The 20,757-nt window shown below is 55.8% G+C and overlaps 1 protein-coding gene across 4 annotated transcripts in view; it reads right to left on the bottom strand.

Annotated features, from left to right (window-relative positions):
* Window positions 1-20,757, bottom strand: part of NFIC (nuclear factor I C) — a 69,147-nt gene that overhangs the window by 36,742 nt on the left and 11,648 nt on the right. For all 4 annotated transcript variants that reach the window (XM_043466131.1, XM_043466128.1, XM_043466129.1 and 1 more), the window contains exon 2: window positions 15,086-15,617. In XM_043466131.1, coding sequence (XP_043322066.1) covers window positions 15,086-15,617 — 532 coding nt within the window. The remainder of the gene's footprint in view (window positions 1-15,085; window positions 15,618-20,757) is intronic.

Genomic DNA, 20,757 nt, shown 5'->3' with positions numbered 1-20,757 from the left:
GGGCCAGGGAGGCAGGCACCAAGGGGAGGCCTCCAGAACAGGGCAGGGGCCCGCCCTGAGCTGTGTGCCCTTGTGCTGGCCCAGCACTTCCCCTCTCTGAACTAAGATTGGGTGCTCTCCCCAGTGTTGCCTGGGGGGAATCGCACCCGCAGCGAAAGGGGAGCCTGCTGACTACCTCAGTTTCCTTCTGTGCAGAAAGTAGATTTTGAGACGCAAACCTTTCCGCCTGCTGGGAGCCCCATTTTCCAGAGGGGTCAGAGACGGGAAGGGGCTTGCCCCAGGTCTCATGTCGGTAAGTGGACAATCGGATGGGAACTCAGTCACTCTGGTTCTGGTGCCCACATTTGTAACCTGCTGCCTGAAACGCAGGAGGAGGTGGGAACCTCAAGGGCCAAGCCTGGAGTCATAGTTACTGGGGAGAGTTTTCTTCTCCCCTGATCCTCCTGTGGCCTCTCTTCATGGAACCTGGCATGCAGTTGGTGCTCAAACAGTGCTTACACATAGCTGGCAGTCAACAGATATTTGTAGACAAGTGAGTGTGATTATTCGTGCAGAACCTGGCACATGGTAGGCACTCAATACATGCCTATAGCATGAATAATTGGGATGAGCCTACTAGGGCCTGGTATACAACAGGTACAAAATAAATGCTTGTCAGACATGGGAGTCCCCTGTTGGGAAAACGGGGATATTCAGAGGGAAAGACCAGGTTTAGGAGTGTAGACTCCAACCAGTGGTGATACAATGGATTTCTACAACAGGCCAGGGCAGGGTACAAAATGTCATCCAAGCATTGCCCATCTCAGGCCCGCCTGGTCTTTTGAGGATCAGCAGAAATCCTCTTTTGCAAAGCCCATCCAACTGCTCCAGGCCTAGCTATCCTGGAGGATAGGACCTCAGGGCAGGAGGAACCCCCCAAAATAACAGAAACTTGGCTCGGGGACCCAGGAAGACTTTCTGTTGGAGGGGACATTGGAGCTGGGGCCTTGATGTCTGAGTAGGAGTTTGCCAGGTACAGAAGGGGCTTGTAATGACGGAGTATGAACTACATTGTCATACATTGTAGAGGCAGTGTAAGAAAATAATGATAATCATAACTGCCATTTATTGAGTCCTTATTGCCAGGAGCTGCATACAATCACAGGAGATATGCACAGATTTACAGAGGGGCAGAAGAGGTCTTGGGGAGGTCAAGCAATGGGGTTGAGTGCATGCAGCCAGGACCTGAACCCACGCAGAGATTTGACCTCACCACCTGCTGCCTCTCCGAATGTGTCTGGGTCTGGCAGAGACTGGGCAGGCAGCACATGGTGGGTGTGTAGCAAAGACAGACAGACAGCCCTGTCTGTATTGGATGGGCCAGACTGTCCAGCTCTAGACATTCTACAGCGCAGAGGAGGACCCTATAAGCCTGCTTTCTACAAAGAGAGAGGGCTGCAGTTTCTGGGAAGAGGGGCATGGCTCCTACTGCCTCTCCTTGGCCAGAATGGCCCCAGTGAACCCAGGAGCCTCCAGGAATCTCCTCAGCCAGCATCTAAGGGAAACTAGGGGTGTGGAGGCCAAAGACCCTCCATATGTCACCTCAGTACCCCAGGAGGAAGGTGTCCAGGCAGAATCTCAGGCTGGCCACATAAACCCTGCAGCCTCTACTTGGGTGTTCAGTTATTCCCACTGACCCCTGCGGTGTACCCATTTCATGGATCCAGAAATGTGAGGCACTGGAGTGGCTTGGAGCCAGGCTGTCTATTTCAGGGGCAACTCCTTGCCCAACTGACTGTGACTCCAGGTTAAGCCACTGGTTCTCTCTGGGTCTGTTTCCCCATGTGGCACATGGGGCTGGGACAGCATAGTAACAGTCTAGACAGCTTTCTGTGCTGGCCTTTGACCAGGTGTCACAGTGAGGGTTCTGTACTTCCCAGGTGGTGTAGAGGTAAAGAATCCACCTGCCAATGCAGGAGATGCAAGTTCAATTCCTGGATCTGGCAGATATCCTGGAGAAGGAAATGGCAACCCACTCTAGTATTCTTGCCTGGGAAATCCCATGGACAGAAGAGCCTGAAGGGCTACAGTCTGTGGGGTCACAGAGTTGAATATGACTGAGCGACTAAACACGCGACATGCCACAGGCGTTCCATAGCTGTGGTCTCATTTTACAGGGACAAAATGGGCTCAGATGGGGGAGTCATTTAGTTGCCCAGTGGCCCATCTCAATGAGCATCATGGGTTTCCTCATACCTGTCTCCCATGTCAGGCATGGGGGAGTGGCACTTTCTGCCTCCCAAGCCTCCTGCGTTATTGCCACTGATCCTTGAATTGGTGCCTGCTGTGTGCCAGTGCTCCTGGAACCCACAGAGCAGTTACAGACGATCGTTCCCATTTCACAGCCAAGGAAACTGGGTGCCAGCCCAAGCCTACCAGTTGAGATCAGGAATAAAAAAAATGGGAACAATGCAGCCATGCAAACAGAACACCCAGCTTGAGGCTGGGGGCCCCACAGTTGCCTGCCCAACCCACCCAGAGCCCGGCGGGCCACCTGGGGAACCACTGCCCTACCCCAGCTTGCCCACAAACAATATCTGGACTCCAGGAGAGGGCCCTGGGTATGTCTGGGGGCCGACCTCACCTGCCTCCCTTTTCCCTGCCTGAGTCCAGGCAGGAGGCAAGGGGACAGGAGGGCCAGCACCCCCTTGGAAGGGGCCTCATGATCCAAGTGACCGTCCAAGTGAAGTGCATGGTCTTGCTCTGCCCAGACTGACCAATGCCACTGAATTCTCATGCTTCTGGAGTCCACCTCTGCCTGGCTGGCCCCTGGCTGTCTCTGGCCTGAGCCGGAACCAGCCCTGTCTTCTCAACTCCCACCCTTGCCCTCCAAAGCCTGTTCTCCCCACAGTGGCCAGAGGGCGCCGGTGAGCACTGAGTCAGGCCCTGTCCCTTCTCTGCCCACAGCCCTCCAGGGATTCCACCTCCCTGGTGGTAAAAAACCAGGTCCCCTTCCTGCCCTCCCCGCCTCCCTGTCTCCCCCTTGCTCAGTCTGCTCTGTCCACGCGGGCCTCCTGGCTGTTCCTCCAACCTGCCAGGTCCAGTCCTGCCCCAGGGCCTTTGCACTGGCTGTGCCCTCTGCTTAGGGTGCCCTTCCCCCAGTTCTTTGCACAACTGGTTCCTCTTCACCCCTCAGGTCTCAGCTCAAATGTCAGGTCCTCAGACAGTCCCTCCCGAAATAGTCCATCACTGTATTCCTTAACTTTATTTTTCTCGACAGCCCTCATCATGAACTTGTTCTCTGTCCGTCTCCCCCACCCGACTGGGAACCCCACCAGGGCTGGATTTCTGTCTGTCTTGTTCATGGTGGTGTCCCCAGGACCTGGAAAAGGGTTTGGCATACAGTAAGTACTTAATAAATATTTATCAACTACCAAGAAGTTGTACTGACTGAGTGCATGCATGCCCCATGCTATCTTAACCCTTCACATGTCTGAACTCATTTCCCCTCGGCAGCCCTGAAAGGCAGTGTGTTTTACAGATGGTGATATGGAGGCCCAGAGAGGGTTGCCATTTTCCTGAGGTCATACGGCAAGCAGGTGGCAGGGCCAGCACCCCTGTTAAGACCCACTGCCTTACTTTGCTGACACCCCCTTGCCCAGATGGGGAAACTGAGGCTCAGGGACAGAAGGGACTAGCTGAGGGTCAGAAGCAGAGTGGGCTCTGTATCTCCCGGGAAAGAACAGAGCAATGATGAACATCAACAACAATAATAACAATGACGGTGCTGATGAGCATGGAATCGATGAGAGTTGATAAAGGCTCCCCTCCATGGGTTGGTGGGGTCCTGGAGGACAGACTTGGGGGACGCCAGCCCCTTTAAGAGCCTCCCCCTCCCCAGATGGGGCTGGCCCGGCCTCCCCTTATGTAAGCAGGCCAGCTGCCCTTGCATAACCCGGTTACATAAGGAAGCAGGGAACAGGCTTGTCCATCCGGCAGCAACCTGTCCCGGGCTGTCTGAGGGGCCGGCCTGGGGCATAGGAGCGCCTAGGCCGCCCAGAGCGGCCAGCGGGTGCAGCCCAATTCAAGGCCTTCTAGGTCGGCCCCTGTGTGGAGGATGTCCCAGACTCCCCCAGTCACAGCATCCCCTGGACAGGAGAAGAGAGCGGTTTCCAGCCTGAAAGTGGACAGGGGCTATTCCCATTGCTCTGAAGGGGAACCGAGGCCCAGAGAAGGCAAGCGAGCAGCCTGCAGCTTCACAGCCCTGGGTGGAGTGTGGAGGTGGCAGGGCTGACTGACACCTGGGCCGCATGACCTCTCAGCACCTCTGGAAAATGGGGCTGCAGACAGGACCTTTCTCAACAGGGCCTGGTGTGCAGCTGGCACTCAATAGATGCAGCCTGAAACTCAGGTGCAATGAAAACCCTTTTAATTCTGTTAACCAGCCTAACCCTTGCCTCATTTGACATTTGAGAAGCAGAGGTAATGGAGGAAGGTGAAGAGGTAACTGCCCAATCCCAAGGGTGGGGGAACACCACGAGGCTCAAGCAACGCCATGAGCACAGAGGAGCACCGACTGTGTACCAAACCCTGACCCAGATACCATTCCATCTGCCCAGCGGTCGAGAAAAGAGAAGGAATTTTTCCCAGATGAAACCCACACGCCACCAGGCACATGCAGCCACCATCTGACCATGTGGGGCTGGGATGTCTGGATATGATGCTGCCCGCCCCCACCCCCACGCATGCACTTCAGTTCCTCCATCTTTGGGAGGCTGGGGGGTGGGGCTTGGGAGCAAAGCAGTGGCCCCCTCCTTTCCCCTTCCTCTGGGCACTGGCCCTTTAAGCCAGCAGGCTGCCAGGGCTTGTCCTGGAGTGACCCCAAGGGGCGGGTGTGGTCAGGAACAAGGGGCCCATTCAGTTGCTGTTGCCGCCTCCGGGCAGCCCACGGGCTGGCCTGGGGTGGTGAGGGGAGGAGACTGGCCAGGACAGAGGGAGAGAGATCGGGGGGCTGAGACAGACAGAGACAGAGACCCAGACGGGGGGACTCAAGGCCTGGGCTGCATCTCTCGCCTACCTGTTTCCACTACATCAAGGGTTTGAGGCCGGCCTACTCCCAGCCAGGCTGCAGCCCCGACTTGATCCAGCTGAGCCTGGCACCTGCTCACCAGCACCCAAACTCTCTAGACCCAAAGGAGGGATACTAGGACATTCTAAGGGAGGTCCCTGACACACCCGAACAGCCCCTTCCTAGGGGACTTCTGTACTCCCTCAGATCTGCCAGTGAAAGTGAAAAGTGAAAGTGTTAGTTGCTCAGTCATAACCACTCTTTGCGACCACCCATGGACTGTAGCCCGCCAGGCTCCTCTGTCCATGGGATTCTCCAGGCAATAATACTGGAGTGGGTTGCCATGCTCTCCTCCAGGGGATCTTCCCGATCCAGAGGTCGAACCCAGGTCTCCTGCATTGCAGGCAGATTCTTTACCACCTGGGTTCAAATTGTGACTCTATCATTTAGTTGTGTGGCCTCAGGTTGTTGTCTTAACCTCTCTGGGCCTCAATTTTCCCATGTGTGAAATGTGGTTCATGATAATCCCTACCTTTGTGGAATAAAGGTGAAACAAAATGGTGTGAATAATCCCTGACATGTACTGAAGATTTACTTCTTAGTAAGCCCTCAGTATGCCTGCAGTTCCCCCCCAAAATGCACCCCGACATCCCAGACACATACAGACAACCCCTGCCTCCTGCCACAGGTCACCAGGGTCAATTACAGCTGCTGCCTTCCAGTGAGGACCTACTACGTGCTCTGTTCCCCCGCAGCCTCTGGAAACACCCCGGGTTCCATGTCCCCACATGTGATAAACAACAGACTCTAATTGCAGGTTAAACAAAATCCTGACTTATTCCTGGGCCCCCTAGTCCCAGCTTCTCACAGTCCTGCTCCCAAACATTTCCCCACCACGGGGCTCCCATTCAAGCAGGCAGCCCCTCCCTCAGCGAGTCTGGAAAAAGCCTAAAAAAATCCCCCAAATCTACCTCTGTCTCCCTCTGTAAGGGTCTTTTCTAGAATGCTCTGCTCAGTCACTAGACGTCTGATGACAGGCTTACTCAACTCTGACCTGAACGTTCTGGATCCCTGCCAGAAACAGAATTCTAGAACTTGCCCTGGATGTTCTAGAACCCAAGTTGAGAACATTTCAGAGCCTGTCCTTGGACATGAGAAAATCCCACATGTGGAATTCTGGAATTCTGACCATGTGGCTCTGAACCTCCCTGGGAGAATTCTAGAACTGTCAAATGGGGAAGATCCCAGCATGGTTTTTGTTTTTTTTTAATATTTATTTGGCTGCACCAAGTCTTAGTTTGCAGCATGTGGGATCTAGTTCTCTGACCAGGGATCAAACCTGAGTCCCCTACATTGGGAGCATGGCGTCTTAGCCACTGGGCCACCAGGGAAGTCCTAAGATCCTAGCTGAGAAGGGTCTAAAACAGGCCTTGGGAACTCCAAAACTTGTCCCGTGGAGGATCTAGAACAGCCCCCTTGCCTCTCTTAAAACCTCTTTCCCACTTGCAAGCCATTTACCTTGAGGTACCAGTGGTATTTGCTCAGTCATGACCAACTCTTTGCAATCCCAAGGACTCTAGCCTGCCAGGCTCCTCTGTCCATGGGGGTTCTCCAGGCAAGAATACTGGAGTGGGTAGCCATTCCCTTCTCCAGGGAATCTTCTTGACCCAGGGATCGAACACAGATCTCCTGCAGAGCCCCCCTTTCCCCTCATCCTGATGCCCACACGAGACAGCCTGGGACAGAAGGCGGGATAGAATAGACCCGAGGAAGGACCCTCTCTGGGCCTCAGTTTCCTGATGGGGACAAGAAACCCAGTGTTCCCACGCGCCCCCTCCCTTGTCCCTCACTGACTCTGGCCATCTGTGACTTCCTGCCCACACCCAGCTGGAGGGAGAGGGGCTGGACTGGCAGCTGTCTGCGGAGGTGGGGGGTGCCCGGAGATGTCCCTAGCTGCCCTCAGCCCCTCCTGGCTGGCCGGGCGCAGGGCCAGAGTGGCAACTGCAGCCTCACCACACTGGGGTGACTGCCACAGGTGCATGGAGATGCCTCCCGCTTTCTGCGGGCTCCACACCTCTCGGGTCCTCGGGAGCCTCAGCAGGTGTGGACACGCAAGCTGGGCGCACAAGCTGGGCACCCGAGCAGGGGTGTCCGTGGGGGAGGGGCAATCTACTCAGGAAAGTGTTACTGGCTCAGTCCTGTCCGACTCTTTGCAACCCCATGGACTGCTGCCTACCAGGCTCCTTTGTCCATGGGTTTCTCCAGGCAAGAACACTGGAGTGGGTAGCCATTCCCTTCTCCAGGAAAGAACTTAAAATTTCTGAGCACTTCTCATGCTGAGAGGTTCCTTTCTCAGAGATCCTATGTTAACTTCAGTCACTGAACACTGCCTCCACTCAGCCTGGAGATGAAGAAAGCAGAAGCCCAGAGATGGGCATTAACTTGCCCAAGGTTGCCCAACTGGCCAGAGGGCAGAACTGGAGCTGGAAACACAGTAATGGTGATGATGATGATAAAGGCGGTGATGCTCAGTCATGTCTGATGCGACCCCATGGTCTATAGCCTGCCAGGCTCCTCTGTCTGTGAGATTTTTCAGGCAAGAATTCAGGAGTGGGTTGCCATTTCCTTCTCCAGGTTATTTTCCCCACCCAGGGATTGAACCTGGGTCTCTTGCATTGCAGGCATATTTTTTACCAACTGAGCCAGGAGGGAAGCCCTTATAGTAACTATGATTATATTACCATCACTGGTTTTGTTTTTATTACTTATCATTGCACTATAATAGAGGATGTATTATTCATTATTACTATCTTTTTTTTTTTAATTTTGAAAATGAAGCCTAGTTGAGTTACAAATTATCACTAACAACAAAGAATTTTTTAAATTGTGGTAGAACATCAGTAGCATAAAATTCACCTGGTGGCTCAGCGGTGAAGAATCTGCCTGCAGTTCGAGAGACCCAGGTTTGATTCCAGGTTGGGAAGATCCCCTGGAGAAGGGAATGGCTACCCACTCCAGTATTCTAACCTGGAGGATCCCATGGACAGAGGAGCCTGGCGGGCTACAGTCCATGGGGGCTGCAAAGAGTCGGACATGACTAAGCAACTAACACCACCACTTCTGTTGTTATTTATTTTTTGGCATGTGGGATCTTAGTTCCCCAACCAGGGATTGAACCCATACCCCCGGCATTGGAAGCACAGGGTCCTAACCACTGGAACCACCAGGGCAGTCCCCAAAATTCACCACCTTAGCCATTTTTAAGTGCACAGTTCAGTGGCACTGGATACCTTCACACTGCCTTGCAACCACCCCCACCATCATCTCCAGAACTGCCTCATTTTCCCAAACAAAAACTCTGTCCCCATTAACTGACCCCCCTCCAGCCCCTGGCCCCACCATCTACTTCCTGTCTCTCTGGATCTGACTCCTCTAAGGCCTCCTGTGAGTGGAACCAGACAGTGTGTGTCCTTCTGTGTCTGCTGCTCTCATTGAGCATCATGTTCTCAGGGTCCATTCACAGTGTAACATCGGTCAGGATCTCTTTGCTTTTTAAGGCACCAAATTATGTTTGAGCCTGGAGGAGGGCATGGCAATCCACTCCAGTATTCTTGCGTGGGGAATCCCATGGACGGAGGAGCCTGGTGGGCTACAGTCCATGGGGTTGCAAAGAGTCGGACACCAGTGAAGTGACTTAGCACGCATGTTTGAGCACCTACCTTATGCCAGGCCGTGTCCTAGTACTCTTCATGCATTATCTTACTTAACCCCATATAGCCGGGCGAAGCGGGCACCATCTGTTTCACGCCCTTTTCAGAGGGAAGGCAACTGAGGCCCAGAGCAGTGACGTCACCTGCCCAAGGCCACATGGCACATGAGCGGTGGGATCTCAACCTGGGCCGTCTGGCTACAGATGTCATCCCTACCTCTTCCTGACACGGGGCTCCCACCTGCTACATTAGCAGCATCCTCGGCACCGCTAACCAGGAGCCCAGAGGCCTCCCACCGCTGCTATAAATACATCATCAGCTGGTGTCTGGACCTCACCCCTGGGCAGCCACCTCCCCTGCACGGACAGACAGCTGGTCCACCTGGCTTCCCTGCCCAGGGGGAGTCCCTGATGCCAGGAGCCCCTCACTCCTCTACCACCCAGACACCTGGCTTCCAGTGGGGGCCCATCCTCGGTTACAGGTATCCTGGCTGGTTCTCTAGATGCTCTGAGGTTCTTCCCTGCTTTGCCTCCTGGGGCCGGAGAGAGGATCTGGGAAGGAATTGAGCATTTATTGAGCGCCTGTTTTATTCTATCTAGGGGTCACTGACTCCAATTGTGAATGCAGTGGACACAACACAGTTATTTTTTCCACTCTCCAGGTGGGAAAATGAAGGGTCAGAGAGAGGAGTACAGCTCACACAGCCTGGAACAAGTGTGGACACAAATTGTGTCCATCATACAAGCGAATGGGCGCTCTCACATGCCCTCCTGTCCACATCCATCCTGTCTCCCCCAGCACAGTGTCCTGGGCTGGAATGGAGATTAACAGGGGTTGAAAGAGATGGGGGACCCTCCATCAAGGTCCAGCTTGCTTCTCTCCGTGGCTGCACAAGGCCCTACCTTCCTGGCTCAGCTCTCCTCCAACCTCAGAACAGAGAGGGCAGGGCTCTGCCCTAAGTCACACGGCAAGCCCAGGCAGAGCTGAAGCTGACCCAGGCTCCTTCGATCCAGGCCCTTTCTCCTGACATCTGAGCCCAGGGTGCACTTTATGAGGATCCCGGCCCCCTGGCTGGGGCACGGTAGGCACTTCAGGAAGGTTCACCAATATTCATCCATTTGTTCACTATGTATTCTGGGCCATACTTGTTACTATCTGTACAACTGGGAGGGTGTGGGTTCCATTCAGTAACCCCAAAAGCAGTTTTCAGTTTTTTCCTTTAGTGGTTTTGAGGACTCAGGATCTGTGGGTTCTAATTCTGCCCTACCTTTTAGGAGCTGCGTGACCCTAGACAAGTGACTGACCATCTCTGGGCCTGTTTTCTTACTGAAACACGGCAGTAGGTAATAGTTGCTGCCTCCCTGGGTGGTGAAAGTGAAAGTGTTAGTTGCTCAGTCGTGTTGACTCTTTGCAACTCCGTGGACTGTAGCCCACCAGGCTCCTCTGTCCGTGGGATTCTCCAGGCAAGAGTATTGGAATGGGTTGCCATGCTCTCCTCCAGGGGATCTTCCCAACCCACGGATCGAACCTGGGTCTCCTGCACTGCAGGCAGATTCTTTACCATCTGAGCCACCAGGATGGTCTCCCTGGGTGGTGGAGAGAATTAAACCAGATGTGGGGCAGGCTCAGCATTGGGTACGCAATACATGTCCACTGTTACTATCATCTGTTGTTATGATTGCTTCCCAGGTTCATCCAAGAGGGGGTGGGGACCTCTCCCCCCTCGATCCTTCTGCCCCCTTCCTGGGCACCCTGGGCAGCCCCTTGAGCAGCTGTGAGCTTCCCAAGCGGGCCCCTGCCCACAGTGCCGTTCCAGGAGGTTGGCACCGAACAAGGCGGGAACAGGAGGCGGGAACGGGAGGCCAGCCCACGGCGGCGTCAGCAGATGGGCACCATCTGGGCTGGCGGCTCGGGGCGGGCTGGCAGCTGCCGGAGCGGGCGGGCCTGGCAGCCCCTCCCCCACCCGCCCTGGCACGGTGCCCGCCCGCCTCAGGTTTCTCAGGCCGCCAGAGGGGGCGGGGAGGCCTGGCTGGGCTCTGGGGCTGGGCAGACAGCTTCTCTCTCTGGGCCCTGCTTCCTCCGGGCTCCTTCCCAAACGAGAGGCCGGGGAGGAGGCCCGGCCTTCCCACTGCCAGGCAGCGGTCCTCAGCCCCACCCTCCAGCACTTGTGCTTGGGACCATTCCAGCCCCAGGGCCTTTGCACCGGCTATGCCCCCCCAAATGGCCTGGCACACTCTCACTCAAATCTCTCTGTGGCCCAGCCAGAGGACCCACCATGCCTCTCCACGCCCCTCCCTGTCCTTAGCTTTTTATTAATTTAACTGAGAATTGTCAGCTTCCCCATCTCCTGCTCAATAGCACACCCACCCACAAAGGGCATACAAGGAGCAGGCAGCCCAATGTCCCAAGGCGAGCTCATATCACTCCTCTCATCAGGGTCCCCCAGCTGTCCCCTAGGCCACCCTCAGGGCACACACGGAGTCCACTCCTGGAATCAGGGCCCTGTGTCTGCAACGATGCCAGATGGATGCCCGAGGCAGCCAAGTTTGGCCCAAGGTGGTGCCCTGGGCTCTGAGGAGCCTGGCAGCCCCAGCGCCAAAGGGATCTTCTCCCTGCTCGTCCCCACTCTTCTATTCTCCAAAATAAACCTGGGGAGGGAGGCCTGGGATTCCTCCTTGGGGTGGGGCCCCAGCAATCCGCCTGACAGCCCCAGGGAGAAACAGAGGCTGTGGGGGTGGGGGGAGCTGAGCCTCATGCCGGGGTCTGGGGACAGGGGTGTGTGTGGCCGAGTGTGTGGGCCGAGTGTGTGGGTCTCCGCGTGTCTCTCCCTGTCTCTGGGTCCCTCTGTGTTTCCAGGTCTTGCTCACTGTCATTCTGTTGCCCCGAGGCCCCGCATCTAACACCCGAGGCGGCACCTCCTTCCAGCCGAATGGCAGATGCCCATCTCAGCATCCTGCCTGTGATCTGTCCCAGAAGTCAAGCAAGGCCCGCTTTCCCCACGCCCCATCAGCCCCATGGCTTCCCAGCAGGGCTGCTTTGAGTGGCCACTGCGCTCTCTCGGCCCGGATGCCCTGCAGCCCTGAGACCCACAAGGGGAGAGGAGAGAAGAGGTGGCCAGTTCTCTCTGCCATCAGATGATTGCTTGGCTAAGAACAGAGATGTAACTCTGGCCCAGATGGTGATGGGGGTCCTGTGATGGAAGTCGGGGAGCTGGGGCTCAGCAGTGAGTTCTGGGCGGCAGCCTCAGCTTGGGAATCCTGGAGGAAGCTCTGGTTAATAGGAGCCTAGAACACAGACCCAGCCCAGAGGTGGTCAAGCCACATAGACTGGACACCCACATCCTACACTGCAATTTACCTCCATCCCCTTCTGCCACCGAGCATGGAAGGCTAGCAGGGGTGCCAGCAACAGAAGCTGTGCTGTGCTTAGTCGCTCAGTCGTGTCTGGCTCTTTTTGACCCCATGGACTGTACCCCACCAGGCTCCTCTGTCCATGGGAATTCTCCAGGCAAGAATACTGGAGTGGGTTGTCATGCTCTCCTCCAGGGGATCTTCCCAGCCCAGGGATCAAACCTGGGTCTCTTGCTTGCATTGCTGGCGAATTCTTTACCAGCTGAGCTACCCAGGAAGCCCCAGCAACAGAAGTTGCCCATGTTCAAACCCTAATTCTGCCCTTTTCTACCTGTGACCTTGGGCAGGGCAGGTAACTTCTTCCAGGGTACTTTTTAGTTTCCTTCTTTTGAGGCTTCCGTTTCCTCATCTGTACAATGGATACAATTCCTGCCTCACAGGGTTGCCATGAGAATGGAAAATAATTGCTAAGTCCTTAGAAAAACTGCTTGACAGAAAGAAAGTGGCACTGGGAGTTGGGGTTTTGAAGCATAAGTAGGAGTTTTTCAGATAGGAATGACATCCGCAGCAGAGGGAACCATATGGGCAAAGGCACGGAGGTAGGAAATTATAACCCTAATAAGGATGATAATAATAATGGTCCAAGAAAAAAAATAAATAACGGTCCACAAAGTCCTATCCCTGTGCTGGGTACTTCTCTTCATGATCCCACAGGGGTTATCTGTCTTTATCATAAGAATCCAACATTCCTACAGCTATTTTTGATTGTCTCATTTTAAAGACAAGGAAAGCAGACACAGAGAGATTCAGTGACTTGTTTAGGGTAACCCAGTCGCCAGTCAGGCAGGCAGGCAGGAGGCTGAGCTGGGGTTGGGCTCCCCGCCCAGCCCTCGAACCAGACCCTCACTCCCAGCTGGGTCAGCTGGAGCGGATTTGAGTGGCGGTCACCTGGGATGATGGAGCTGGCTGGAAGCAGGAGAAGGTGCAGCCTTGACCTTCCCCAGTCCTCATGGGAGGAGGTTGACCAGATCGGCTAGCAAAAGCATGGCTGACGGACACGAAGGTGTCTGTGGAGGCCTGGAGGCCCCGCCTGCCTGCTCGGCTGAGGGGGGAGGGGGTCGATGGGGGAGGGGAGGCGCCCAAAGATTGTGCTGACGCCGGCAGAAAACTTGCTTCAAAATTTTATCAGCTCAGCGCGGAGGAGGTGGGGGTGGGGCCGGGCGCGGAGGATGGATGTGGTGGGAGAGACCGGGACCTGCATGGTAATGAACGCTGCAGCCCCCAAGGCCGCCTGTGCCCTCCCCTCCCCCGCATCCCGAGGGCCGCACACTCTCACCTTGTCCACCCCTCTGTTTCTGGCCCCATCGAATTCCGGTGGGGGTGAGGGATGCGGCAGATGGGGTCAAGGTCAAGGAATCAAGGTCAAGACTGGGAACTCTGGCCTGGCTGTCCCTCCCACACACCATGGTGACCAGGAGACCTCATGGAAGGCTCACAGCACCGCTAGGAGTTGGCATGGTTGTTCCTCCCACTGTACAGAGGAGGAAACTGAGGTACAGGACAGGGCTAGGTCCAGAGTCACACAGCCAGCACACAACACACGGCAGGGCTGCGGTCAGAAGCTGGGCGGTCCTGCCAGGAGTCCCCACTTCTTCTCACTGCCCCTCCCCCGCTCCTCCCAAGCCCTCCCCAGTCATTTCTGGTTGTGTGATCAAGTGGGTACCTGTGGGGCTACCGGTGGTGGGACTGGGTCTCCAAGCCAAGTGCACCCACCTGACACGCTCAGGCAGCCCGGGTGTGTGCGGGTTCACGCCCACAAGGCTCAGCCTGGGTGGGAACAGGGCACAGGTCTTGTGCCAGTTAGGTTCCCCGGGCACACCTGATTCCATCCGCATGAAGAGAGTCACAGCTGCCACCCGCCACACAGCAGACCAGAGTTCAACACACGACATACCATCTCCGAGAATCTCCCCAGGCCCAATCCGGGTAAGAACTTGGATAACTTCCACGTGACAGCTCCACTGGCCACACCACCAGGAAGCAGTGGGTCAGTGAAGCCCACTGCCCACGCAACCAGGCCCTGCCCACGACCACCAGGACCTGCTGACGTGCAGGACTGGGCCACCCGTCCGGCCTCTGCACCTCTGCCCAGGCTGCTGACCCCCTGGGAGAGCCCCATGCTCATCACTGCCCAGTCATCCGGCAGAGCTCAGCACAGGGGAGCCTCCTTCTCCAGGAAGCTGTCCTGGATTTCTCCATCCTCACAAACCCCACTGGTCTCCACGTGGACCATTTGACCACAGAGCCAGCAAACACCAGAAACACCCAGCTAGAAGGGCGGGAGTAGGGAACCCTGACGACCAGAGAGATTGATGACATAGCTCAAGTCACACAGTGCCCCAGCTTCCCACTTGGCATCAACACGACACCGGTCAGGACTCTGGGGAAGGTCTGAGAGTCGATCAACCAGCATTCACCGTGTGCCACCCAGCACCCTTCCAGCTTTCCCGGGAAGGATAAGGCTGTCCCTCTCCCACCTGTCAGTGGCCCATCCTCACCCCTGTTGCCAACAGACCTTCTGGGACAGTATCTCATTTCCTGTGACCTTCCACCCCCTTGGACATCAAATTCCGATGTCCTCCCTTCAGACCCCCATGACACACCTGCTCCCTACCCCACTCTTCCCGTGAACCGGATCTTTTTCCCTTACACTTCACATGGCATGTGCCTACTCCCTCTGACTTTCCCGGCACCGGCCTCCTCCCTTTGACTTGAAGAAGGCCCGCCTCCTTGCTCAAACCTTCGCCCTTCTCCTTGGACCTCTCATAGGTCAGCCTCCTCCACCCCCACCAACCCTGCGCAGGCCACGTGGACCTGCCTCCTCGCTCACACCTGCGGGCCTGGCTCACGACCCTGCAACAGGCGCATCCCCAGCCCTCTCCACCTCCAGCCCTGTGCATGCGCACGCCCTTACTCACCTCGCTCCCGCACGAAGTAGGCCAGGTAGAGGTCGAGCTCCTTGACCGCCACGCCGATGTGGTGCGGCTGCACGCAGAGCACCGGGTGGCCGCACTGCGCCGCCTTGACCAGGCGCTCGCCGTCGGTGCTCTCCAGGGGGATGCCCTTGAAGAGGATGACCATGACCAGGTCCAGCCGCCACACCTTGTCGGCCTGGCGCAGGCAGTCGATGCGGCGCATCTTGCCCTTCTGGTCGGGGTTGGAGAGCACGCAGCCCGGCGCCTTCTTGCCGGTGATGGCCAGCACAAAGTCCTCGCGGCACTCGGGCCGGATGTCCTTGCGCAGCTTGGCCAGCAGCCGCGATGCCCACTTCTGCTTGACTTCGGCCTTCTCGCCCAGCAGCTCGTCCTTCACCGCCCGCTCCTCATCCTTCGACATCCGTTTCTCATGCTTCTTGAAATACTTGCGCTTCCGCGCCTGCAGGTTGAACCAGGTGTAGGCGAAGGCGCGAACGTGAGGCAGCAGCGCCTCGATGAAAGGGTGGAACTCATCCTGCGGGGCGGGAGAGGCCAGAGATCAGGAGGTGCTGGGGCCCATGGACCCACTGCCCGGCCCGGAAGACTGAGGCTGCAGGGGCCCCAGGCAGACCCGTTGGAGGGACGGTGGAACAGAGGTGTGCAGGGGTCCTCTGCAGATACCTCCAAACTCCCAGAGAAAAAACAGGGCCAGAGGGGACCCAGCAGAAGTTCACTGGATCGTCTGAGAACCCATTGCCCAGATGGGGAAACTGAGGCTCTGACCACGGTGGAAGGCACAGGCCAAGGAAGCCAGTCATGAAGGGCTGTCTTGAACTCCAATGTACAGGCAGGAGAAGCTGAGGGTCCCAGGTGGAAATTGATGGGGACCCACTGAACAGATGGGGAAAACTGAGGTTGGTAGAATAGTGGGGGCATGGATCCATTCTGTACCTTCTAGAACTGGGGTCAGCAAACTTTAAAAGTGCAAGATGCCACAGAGAAGATGTGACCGGCATGGCAGTGTTTCAGTAAAACTTTATTTATGAACACAGACAGCGGGCCTTGGGCCCTGGGGCTGTACTTTGCAAAGCAGTGAACTAAAGCATGAGCTCAAATGTCCAAAGCGGGGCTGAGCACACGCTGGACACTGACGATTCAGGAGCAAACAGGCTCACAGTGTCGCTCGTCTGCCAGATCCACTGCTCGGCAGAGGAAGCTGACGTGAGACGGAGGTTCAAGGGCTGCCTCTACTGGCTCTTGGCAGTGATGAAAAAAGTGAGGACAAGATATCTTTTCTATAGCCCAGAGATACAGACAGAACCAGCTGAGGTCCACAGGACAAGAGGTTCACAGGTCCACTGGGGCCTACTGTATGTCAGGGGCTAATGGAAGGGGGGAGGGGAGGTGGGGCGGTTCCTATATAGACCCATTGCAGGGGCAGGGAAAGCTGAGGCTCAGGAGGCAAGATCAGAATGCAGCAGAGAAAGGGGAGCTCAGTCATGGAGGTTCAGAGCTGGAGAGAAGGGTTGCCGGGGGTCAGTTCACCCTAGCCTGCCCCGCACAGACCCATTCTACAGATGGAAAAACTGAGGCCCGAGGAGGGCCAGAGACCTTCCCAGAGCTGTGACTTCAACACCCCTCTCCCACTGCCTGAGTGGGGCTTCTGAGCAGCCGCAACACCCATTTTACAGATGAAGAAACTGAGACCCCAAGAAGGGACTCAGTCATGAGGAGCAGAGCTGGGACAGGAAGCCACACCTAACCAACTTCTCCATGGAAACAACAGCAGCTCTCCCACCCCCCCCCCCCCGCCCCCGCGTTGGGTCCCTAGGAGAATAATGGGGCCATGGGAGGCCCCTTTCCTCTTTCTGGGGGTAGGAGGAGGCTGTCTCATTCTCGCCATTTTCAACAAGGGAAACTGAGTCTGCAGAACATCCCAGATGTGCTTTCTCACCCTCACGGGGTGAGAAATTCAAGGAGAAAGGAAGACAGAGAAGAGAAATTTCAATCCCCACTCTCGCCTGGGGGCTGCACTGGGCTTCTTGAATGGAGGTTATGTCTCTCCCTAGCATGTGAATCTCATTATCTGCCCAGCAAAGCCTGCATTATGCTATTATTATTATTGTTATTGACATTGTTGTCGCCGTAACGATTAGTTGCTTACAATCTCCTAGGGGCAGGAAAAGGCCTGGGGCTCCACTATGCCTTGAGTGATGGGGAGGCTAAGCTCAGAGACAGGCAGAGACCTGGCTGAGGTCCCGGAGGCTCTCAGGGTCTGTGTGAGGACACGAACCAAGACCCTGTCCGCCCCTTTCTCAGAACAGCCTGCTCTCCGTGAGGCAGGGGTCTCTCGGGGAGATGACGACACAGTTGCTCTGGGCCACCAGTTGGTTTCCAGGTGGATGTGGCCGGGCTCGGTCCCACCTCCAGGCCTGGATGCACACGGTACTCCCCGCCCCAGGTGCCCCTTCCCTGTCCTGTATCCCATCTCCCCTGGGCCACCTGTAGCCACGGGGTGCTGGGGGTGGAGACGACCTCAGATCTCCCCTGTCACTGAGGGTCTGAAAATAGCCTTCTGTCCTCATGGGGTGGGGCGGGATGGGGTACTGTTGGTGCCAGCCCAGCCCCCTCTACGCCACTGTCCCCCGACATGAGTCACCGTAACAGCTGTGGCAGGGGCTGGACCTTACAGCCCCTTCTGTGCCCCACCCCACCCTGCCCCGGCTGACCTGCTGAGGCAGAGGGAGAACGGAGGAGGCTGTCTCCTGCCAGGTCCCCTCCAACCTCAGGGGTGCTTTTCCTGTACCACCAGGTCACTCAACATGCCAGCCCTGGGGGTGGGGAGCGGCTCGCCCAGGGTCACACAGCTGATTCGCAGACCTGGGTCCAGAGCCTGGGAGTCTGGCCAGAGAAGCCGGGGCAGGGGATCCATGGAGGCATGGGGCACTGTCCCCCATGGAGGGGACACCATGGTAGCAGGAGGCCTGGGCTGTGGCTGTCATCCAAGGCCGGGAGCTTATTGGGGGAGTGATCAGAGGGAGCTGGGAAGGGGCAGTTGGGGTGTCAGCAAGCTGAATGGGGGTGCTGGCTCCTTCTAGCATAGGAACCCCCTTATCTGCCCAGCTCTCAAAAGCCTGAATTATGCTATTATTATTGTTGTTGTTGCTAGGGTTATTTTGGGCCCAGACTCTAACTCTCCCTGAACCCCTTTGTCTCTGAGCCCCCTCCCCTTTGATGAGTTCTCTCCTTTTCCTTCTCCTCCCCTCTCCAAGCCTCCTCACCCCTGCCGTATGACTACCCCCTCCTCCCTGGGCCCTCTCTGGGGAGAGATGCCAGGGAGGCGGGCAAGGGCGGGAGCCCACGTCACTGGTGACCCCAGCTGGTTCTGGAGGAAGGAAGACAAACAGCCTGTAACTGGGTCATGGACTTGCTGCCTGAGCCTCCACGTCCTCCCAGGGAGGTCAACCCAGGTGAGAGGCAGGCCTGTCGCTCTCTTTGTCCCACAAGACCTGTGACAACCAAGGCCTCTTCCCCAGACACTTCCCAATGCCTTCACTGGTTGACAGGGCAAGGGAGACAGCCAAGGAAAGCTAGAAGCCAAGAATCCTCCTGAACTCCTATGCATCCCTCAAAACCCCATCTCCAGGGTTCCTTCCTTCAGGCAGCCTTTCCTGCTTTCCTTAGCGTTCTCTTCCAGACCTAGCCTGGACCACACAGCTGGGCATTTTTGAGTCCAGCTCAACTGGTCTCCCCAAACCCTGAGGCCCAGGGTTGAAGCACTGGCTGCCAGGCAGACTGGGGGGAATGAGCTTGGGTGACAACAGCCTCCATTTTCACCTTCTGTATGATCCAAGAACAAATCACTGCTATGCCTTGGGTGTCAGTTTCTCATCCTATACAATGGGCAAAAAGGGACCTGGCACCCTGCTGGGGATCAGTGGGGAGCTTATCCACTGCTCTGGTAATCAATCACAGATGCAAGGTTAGGGAAGACAGCAAGAAACCCCAGGAACCTTTCTTGGCCAACTGGGACTTCACAAGCTAACAAGTATAATAAAATGTCAAGCTGGACTTCCTTGGTGGTCTAGTGGTTAAGACTCTGTGCTTTGACTGCAGGGGACATGGGTTTGATTCCTGGTTGGGGGACTAAGAACCCCCAAAGCCTTACTTGGCCAAAGAGGACAGCAGCAGCTGGCAGGCAGACACTTGGGTCCAAGCCCTTGCTGGGCACTATGGACTGGTCAACTGTGCTCTGGGCTGTGTCCCTTACTGGGCCTCCCTGTGGCTCACCCACTCTGAGAGTCCAGGACAGCAAACCAGGATGTGAAACTCCAATTCCCAAACCAAAAGTTTTCCACAAAGCATTCTCTCTCCTAAGTGACTCAGTGACTCAACAAATGTTACTGAGAATCTCTTGTCCACTTCCTAATTGCTTATCCCAAACTCCTGTGCATCCTTCAAAACTCAGGTTCCAATGTCCCTTCCTCCAGGTAAAGCCCACTGTTTGTTAAGTGTCAAACAGCAGAACTCATATTTGAATGCAGGCCCATTTGGTGCCAGACTAAGTGTTCTTGCTAGTGATTCCTCCTTCCAAGTTCAGAGCATCATAGCTTATGAACGGCTCTTGTCCAGTGAGAGAAAAATGCATTTGATGGTTCAATAAACATCTACGGAGTGCCAGCTCCATGTGTGATGCTGGGGCCCAGCAGAGTCCTGGGCTCAGCCCTCACCCAGATCCTGATTTGGGTAAGGATGGATGTTAAACAAGCTAGGAAATGTGATAAAATGTCTGGTTGGACTTCCCTGGTTGTCCAGTGGTTAAGACTCTGCACTTCAACTGCAGGGGGCATGGGTTCAATCCCTGGCTGGGGGACTAAGATCCCACAAGCAGCAGCCAATAAATAAATAAATAAAACAAGGAATTCCCTGGTGATCAAGAGGTTAGGACTCCGCCTCTGCACTCTCACTGCTGAGGGTCTAGGTTTCATCCCTGGTTGGGGAAAAAAATTAAATAAATGAAAGACAGAAGGAAGAAAGAAAGCGAAAGAAAGGAAGGATGGAACAAAAAAGAAAATGTCAGGTTGAACAATGTGCTCTAAAGAAATTTAAAGGAGTTTGCGGGGAGTGGGGGGAGGGTCCAGGGAGTCCCCTGGGGATGGTTGTTTTTAGTTGGAGGTGATCAGGGAGGGTCTCTCATGGGAGAGGACACTTGAACAAAGACCTAAAAGATGACCATCCATGGTAGGAGCTTTCCAAGTGGAGAACACAGCACATGCAAAAGTCCTGAGGCAGCATCATGCCTTATATTTGCAGAGGACAGGGTGGAGGCCAGCGAGGCTGGAGCAGAGTGAGTGACAGGGAGAAGAAAGAGGGAGAGCAGGAAGGGGATGGGCAGGTCAGGCAGGGCCTTTGAGGACCCCCTGGGAAGACTTTGGGTGAACGAAGTCCAGGGACTAGAAAACCTGGCAAAGTGACCAGTGAGTCTGAGCCCTGAATCTCCCGACTTTACTCTCTGTGCCCTGGGGTCCTGCGTGGATGCTGAGCCAGAAGGTTGGGGTGTGAGGGAGAGAGACGGGGAGCAAGGCTGAGCATTTACTGAGCTCTCAACTCTACAAAACGGGGAAAATGTTGTAAGACTGAGGCATAGAGCACTGAAGCCACTGGCCCACAGTCAC

Source organism: Cervus canadensis, chromosome 4 (assembly GCF_019320065.1).
Source record: "Cervus canadensis isolate Bull #8, Minnesota chromosome 4, ASM1932006v1, whole genome shotgun sequence".
In the NCBI taxonomy this organism is placed as follows: domain Eukaryota; kingdom Metazoa; phylum Chordata; class Mammalia; order Artiodactyla; family Cervidae; genus Cervus; species Cervus canadensis.
Note: the sequence above shows the minus strand (reverse complement) of the source record. Positions and strands in the feature narration are given on the sequence as shown.